Here is a 6,236-nt window from a genome sequence, read left to right on the forward strand (position 1 = left end):
GTATCAGAGGAGTTCGTCCTCGTGAGTCTGAGGGATGGACTGATTGTGCTTCATTACATACTCTGTATGTCTTTTCTTTGATGCTATTAGGTTATCTCTTTGATATTGTATAGCATGCTTTCTTGTGAGTGCCTGTTTGGGATAATTGAAGCACTATACTTTTGATATTGAGACTGATCACCTTGATATAGATTGTTTGGTGTAGACAGGAACCCTACATGGCTACTCTCGGGCGAGGTCAAACACGTACGCGAGAAAGTAGGATTCCCTGAGTCTGCAAGGGAAGCAAAGGAGATGGAACTAATGCAGCTGAAGCAAGGTTCTCTATCTGTGGCGGACTACACCAACAAGTTTGAGGAGCTCTGTAGGTTTTCTAGGGTATGTCAAGGTGCCCCGGAGACTTACGAGAGCTGGAAGTGCATTAAGTACCAGAGAGGTTTAAAGGATAGCATTATGACTGCTGTGGCGCCACTACAAAAAAAAAAGGCCTATGGCCACGCTTTTTTTTGCCACGCTTTTAAGTGATCAATGACCACGCTTTTATGAGGGTGGCGATTGAATAGATATTTGGCCACGCTTTTATGAAGGTGGCAATTGATTCGAAATTTAGCCACGCTTTTTTTTTGCCACGCTTAAAAAGCCTAGCCATAGAAAGAAACCGGCATGCTTTTGAAGCGTGGCGACAAAATTTTATTATTGTAGCAATTTTAAAGCGTAGCTGTTTCTACAAGTCTTTTGGCACGCTTCAAAAGCGTGGCCAAAAGGTTTCCCAAAAAAAATTTCAAAGAACTCGCATGCTTAGTCGCTTACTCCTAAGCTCTTTTAGATAACCCTTCAATGTGCCTCAGCCCTAACTCATTCAAAGACCCCTAAGCTCTTTCAGAGAACTCCTCCTTCAAACATTAACTCGTTCAAAGAACCCTAACACTCTCCATTGTGCCTCACCCTAACCCCCTCTTCGTTGTGCCTCACCCTCACCCTCCGCTCACTTGCCGTCGCAAATCCTCTGTCGATGCTCCCTTCGCTGCCGCTCCCTTACGTCGCTGCTAACCCCTAACCCCTCCGCTGTAGCTCTCTCTGGCGCCGATCCCTTCCTCATGCAGGGGCCTTTCCATCGATGCTTCATTGCTGGTTTTAAGAGCAGGTAAACCCTAAATCATTATCAGTGGTGATTATTGAGTGAGGATTTGCGAGTTGGCGACGAGTTACCGAGTTAGGTTTTGAAAATTCGCTCATCCATGGCTCGAACCTTGTCTCGTTCGTGTTCACCTTCCCACAGAAGAAGATACTCTCGTTCCCCTGTTTCTCACCGTCATGCTCACTCTCACTCTCAAAGGGATCGAACATCCTCAAGGTCCTCTATCAATCTTCTTCTTCTGCAATTCCATTTCCAATCTCTTGGTTTTCGTTTCAACTTTGCTTTTGAATCATGGGATTAGTTCCGAATTTTTAGGAGAAGAAGCCGATTCCCTTGCCACAGGCGCCGCAGAAGCAGAACGCGGTCACCGTCTTCGCTGAGGCACCGCACAAGGCACAGAAGCAGAAGCACTTCCTCGCCCTCTCCTCCTCCTCCTAAATCGCACAGTCCCAGTGTCGTTGCGAACCATCACAAGCTCAAAAAAGACGAAGAAGAAAAGAGAAGGTAACTGATTTTTGTTATTTATCCCTTCATTTATTTTTCTATTTTATAGTTTGTGTTCGTGATTTTGTTCTTGAATTAGTTGATAATTTAGTGTGTAATGTTGGTGAGAAAATGTCAAACGAAGAGAATTCTATTGGTTGAGACTGTAGCAATTTCTGATTCGTGCTTGCTAGTTTTAACTTTAATTTCTGAAGAATGCACTGCGCTGGAAATTGGGTATGTTGAAAATGCGTGATAATTTTATATGAGAAATTAATGTATTTTAGCAGTTATTCGATTCTTGCTAGGTTTTTGGGGACCTCAAATATAATTTCGAGAGGGTGAGCCTTTGTATTTCTACAGTTAACATGAATATAAAGATATAAATCTGATAGCAGTTTAGAGATTAGGTATGTGTGCGGATTAGGATAAGCTTATTTTTGTCTGACAAATCGATTATCGTCAAAAGCTTCTTGACTGTGAGAGAATTTTTTAAAATGGTTTTAGAAAGTTAAATGTAGCATGCTTGCAATCTAGGTAGATCTTTCGGAATGAATTTCCTTCTTCTCTGAGGGTAAGTGATGCCAATTTGAAAATGCAACAGGTTAATTTCATTCTTCGCTACTGGCTTTTCTGAAGGAAGCTACTGCCTTGTCCAACTTGTTATTAGGATGAAACAATTGCTGCGTCGTTTATCTACTGTTCCACTTGAAACTTCATTTATTATTAAGGCTATGGAATGAAATATGTCTTAGAATTCATGTTATTATTATTATGATGGTATCAAACTATAGTGAATTAAAGTAGATTGAGGGAGGAATAATGAAATATATTTGCTTATTTAACCTTGTTTGATTCCTAAGCATTGAAATTTCTGGCCTCAGAATTATTAAAACATATTAGAGTCTATAAATAAAACCTTTTCTCTTGCTTAGAGGTTTGTACCCTGAGATTTTGTCATGGTAATTTAATACTTCACCTACTAGTATGCAGAATTAGTCTTAAAAATTCAATGTCACTTTTGTTTGGTTATGTTATTTCATAAATTGCTAGCCATCTAGCTACCTCCCTTTGGAATAATTTTTGCAGTGTGAATATTTGGCTATTTGGTTTCTTCTCAAATTGTAGAATAGAAAGAATGCTTTTAATTGTCCGCACAGCAAGGGGGTGTCCTCGTGTCGTTGTTGCTTTTAATTGTTTGCTTTGGGGACCAACTCTTCTTCCCCTTGGTGTCACACTACTTGTGCCCATTATTTTATATCCACCTTTTCATTTGGCTACAACTCTTATTTCTTCAAAAACCATGATCGATTGTTGACACAGCAAGGCACCACCCATCACATGTATTTTGGGCAAGGGGACCTTGTTACATATTTTGCAAAGTGGACTAACTAAAATTTGTTGAGATCTGATTTGGTGCAACCTTTTTGCTATTCGTATACTAATCCAAAGGTTTTTGTTGCTGAAAGGAGGAGTTACTATTACATTGTTTTGCTGTTTTCTTGCTCAAGGGAGAAAAAGTGTGGAGATCTCTTCTTGGCTCATCAATTATTTGATGAGGTTAGAAGCTATTGATTATTCATTCTTTGTTTCTTTCAACTTTAATTTGTTGCCGAAATTCAGTGGATTTATATCTATTTATATCTGTAGAAAAAAAGAAAAATTATTAATGAATGGTAGGCCATGGAGTCCACATTCAGTTGTCGGACATTGCAGTTGCATGTGGTCTTGTAACATTTTTTTTACTTTTTCTATATTTGCGTGAATTTTATTTTGTTTTATTAAGTGAAGAATTATACTTATCTTCTTAATTTATTACACATATGCTAATTTCTCTAGGAAGAAATGATATTATGAATTGTGATACTAATTATTATGAACCTGAAAAGCTTGCACTATTGGTTGTTCTTACTGACTAGTATGTAGCTCTTGACACTTAACTAATTAATATGCCGTAGATAAATAAAACACAAAAATCTATCCAAGTTAAGAGAGAGAGTAAATCAGAATATTCTGATTTTGCTGTACTCTATGTGCAATTTGGTCTTCAATTTATGAGTAGAGGAAATTGGTTATGTGGCTATGAAAATTAAATATATATCTCACATTAATTAATGTTTACAAGGTTAGAAGCTATAGGTCCTAATGATTTCACTGTCACTTTCTTTGCTTCACACAGTTGTAGGATTAGATCACATGATAAGACATGTTGGTAAATGGTAATTGATGCATGTGCTGCTAGTTTGGTAAACGGTATGGCAACGGTAATTTGAATGAGGTTCAAGCATTCCTCTGCCTTATTATGATGTGAGTACTGAGTAGTTTGAATTCCATGAGCATAACATTTAACATCAACACATAGTTTTTACTGAGCAAAACTTCAAATCTTGCAGCAAAACTTCTAATCTTGCAAGAACCATGCACAGAGACATTCAGTGTGGTGGTCACTACTACTCAACTCAAGAGCACACCTGAGACTTTGATTTCTTCACACAAAACAGGTTCTTAATGATATTGTCCATTTTTAATTAAGAGAATGAACAAGATTTCTCTCAATTTTCTCTTTAACTCTCAAATGATAAAGGAAGCTTTACAATCAAATGAACAGTGATCTTAACTACTTTTATTTTCTATTACATTATATAATCATGTTTTGATTTTGTCATGTGTGTGTTGATAATATTAACGAGGCTCATGTGCACCAATTTAGTTATATAACGGGCCAATTGATATTGTCACTGCACCTAACTGTGCTATAGGATATTAAGCCGTTAGTTAAGAACAATTAAAGTTGCTAACGTTAAGGGTAATCTTATTTGCTCACCTATATATCCATAATTAGCTAGCTAGCTTGACCCTTTTTTTTATTTTTTGGTTTGATACATTTACTACTGGTACTAATAATTATACTAGTTAGTAGTGCTTAATCTGTAATATATGTCTTTTTATTTTTTGGTTCGATATAAGATGCACTAACAATATTTAAAATTATGCAGGGCAGTGGTGAAAACAATTTCACTCAAAATGGATGATTAGTAATAATGAAGACTTGTATTTTGTAACGAAGTGTAAAGGAAGTAGATAATGTAACCCATGTTGGAATTGTAATTCATGTATTAGGAATTCATGGATAGTTATGACTTTAATTTTTGGTATTTTGTTAAAGCATGTCATGTGATCAAACACACTTTTTTGTGACAAGTTTATGAAGCAAAGATTAGTTGATTTAAAATTACTGGTCATTGTTTATATTTTTAAAATTATTTATGAATTTTGTAGGGTTTATTTATTAAAAAAAGAATAATAGGTTACTGAACTAATTTATAGTCACGTTTTAAAAGAGTGGCTATATTGTACAGTATCCATCAACGGCCACGCTTTAAAAGCATAGCCATATGTCCTTCTATTGGCACGCTTTGAAAGTGTAGCCGTATGTCCTTCTATTGGCACGCATTAAAAGCGTAGCCATATATCTCTCGATTGGTACGCTTTTAAAGCGTAGCTATATCTTGCTATTGACACGCTTTAAAAGCGTAGCCATATATATATGGCTACGCTTTTAAAGCGTGGCGATATTTAAAAGCATGGCAAAAAATAAAGTGTGGCGATAGGTCACCAAAAGCGTAGCGATAGAGCAATCGGCACCCTTCCAGTTGTGACCCTTTCAAAAGCGTACCGGTAGCTCAAAAAGCGTGGCGAAAAGCTATCGCTACGCTTTTTTCTACTTTTCGCCACGCTTTAAAAGCGTAGCAAAAAACGTGTTTTCTTGTAGTGCGCCTTTGGAGATCCGTGTCTTCTCCGACTTGGTGAATAAGGTTAGAGTAGTGGAGGAGCATGCCAAGACCGTGGCGGCATCTAAGGACATTCATGGAGGAAGCTCTAGTCGGGGGCGTGGCAAGTATTTTCATCCGAGAGGACAAAGCTTCAAGAGAGGAGGATATGCGCCTCAAGGCCAAGGGGGCTTCAGAAAGAACAATCAGAATCAGTTTCAGTATGCTCAGGGAAGAGGAAATCAGAGTAAGAGTTCTCCGGATTTAGCTTGTGATCGTTGTGGACGTTTTCACCCTTATGGCTCATGTAAGATTGGTTTAGGTGGTTGCTTCAAGTGTGGGTTGCCTGGCCACATTGCGAGGGATTACCCTCGTGGGAGGAATCAGAATGCGGGCCAGAGTCAGCATCAAGGTCGAGTCTTTGCTATGAATGCCAAGGATGCTTCCAAGGCGGATCCATTGATGAGAGGTATATGTCTAATTGGTGATAAATCCTTAGTTGCATTATATGATACTAGAGCTTTGCATTCATTTATTTCATTTGCTAAAGTTGAGGGATTAGGCTTGAAAGTATCGGAGTTATCTTTTGATCTGCATGTGCATACTCCGTATCAAACAGTTATGACTAGGTCAGGTTGTAGACAAGTAGGTTTCAAGCTTGAGGGTAGAGACTTTGTGCACGATTTGATCTGTTTACCGATGGTGGGGCTAGAGATGATTTTGGGGTTTGATTGGTTGTCGAAGAACCGGGTTTTGTTGGATTGCTTTGAACGGACTATTCGATTTATGCTGGAAGGAGAGAATGGAGCAGTGGTAGCTACGGGGTATTACCTGAACTCTGTAAT

At 38.2% G+C, this 6,236-nt stretch overlaps 1 protein-coding gene across 8 annotated transcripts; it reads left to right on the top strand.

The window, feature by feature from the left end:
• On the top strand, window positions 822-4,853 carry LOC107648728 (uncharacterized protein At1g10890). Of its 8 annotated transcripts, none has more exons than XM_016352551.2 (6): window positions 824-1,144; window positions 1,280-1,354; window positions 1,454-1,642; window positions 3,091-3,181; window positions 4,015-4,122; window positions 4,618-4,853. In XM_016352551.2, exons 1-5 carry the CDS (start codon window positions 1,098-1,100, stop codon window positions 4,024-4,026), a joined length of 414 nt encoding a protein of 137 aa, XP_016208037.1. In that variant the 5' UTR covers window positions 824-1,097; the 3' UTR covers window positions 4,027-4,122; window positions 4,618-4,853. The 8 variants fall into 8 exon arrangements, 4 of the variants coding, with proteins under 4 accessions (XP_020960158.1, XP_016208037.1, XP_016208038.1 ...); XM_016352552.2 differs by having other exon boundaries at window positions 4,623-4,853; XR_002348772.1 differs by adding an exon at window positions 3,801-3,928 and having other exon boundaries at window positions 825-1,354; window positions 2,226-3,181.

This window comes from Arachis ipaensis, chromosome B06 (assembly GCF_000816755.2).
Source record: "Arachis ipaensis cultivar K30076 chromosome B06, Araip1.1, whole genome shotgun sequence".
Lineage (NCBI taxonomy): Eukaryota > Viridiplantae > Streptophyta > Magnoliopsida > Fabales > Fabaceae > Arachis > Arachis ipaensis.

Coding starts and splice junctions, on each gene's coding strand:
- LOC107648728 (XM_016352551.2), top strand. CDS start 1,098: ATGCAGGGGCCTTTCCATCGATGCTTCATTGCTGGTTTTAAGAGCAG. Junction 1,355..1,453: donor AGGGATCGAACATCCTCAAG/GTCCTCTATCAA, acceptor CCGAATTTTTAG/GAGAAGAAGCCGATTCCCTT. Junction 1,643..3,090: donor GACGAAGAAGAAAAGAGAAG/GTAACTGATTTT, acceptor TGTTGCTGAAAG/GAGGAGTTACTATTACATTG.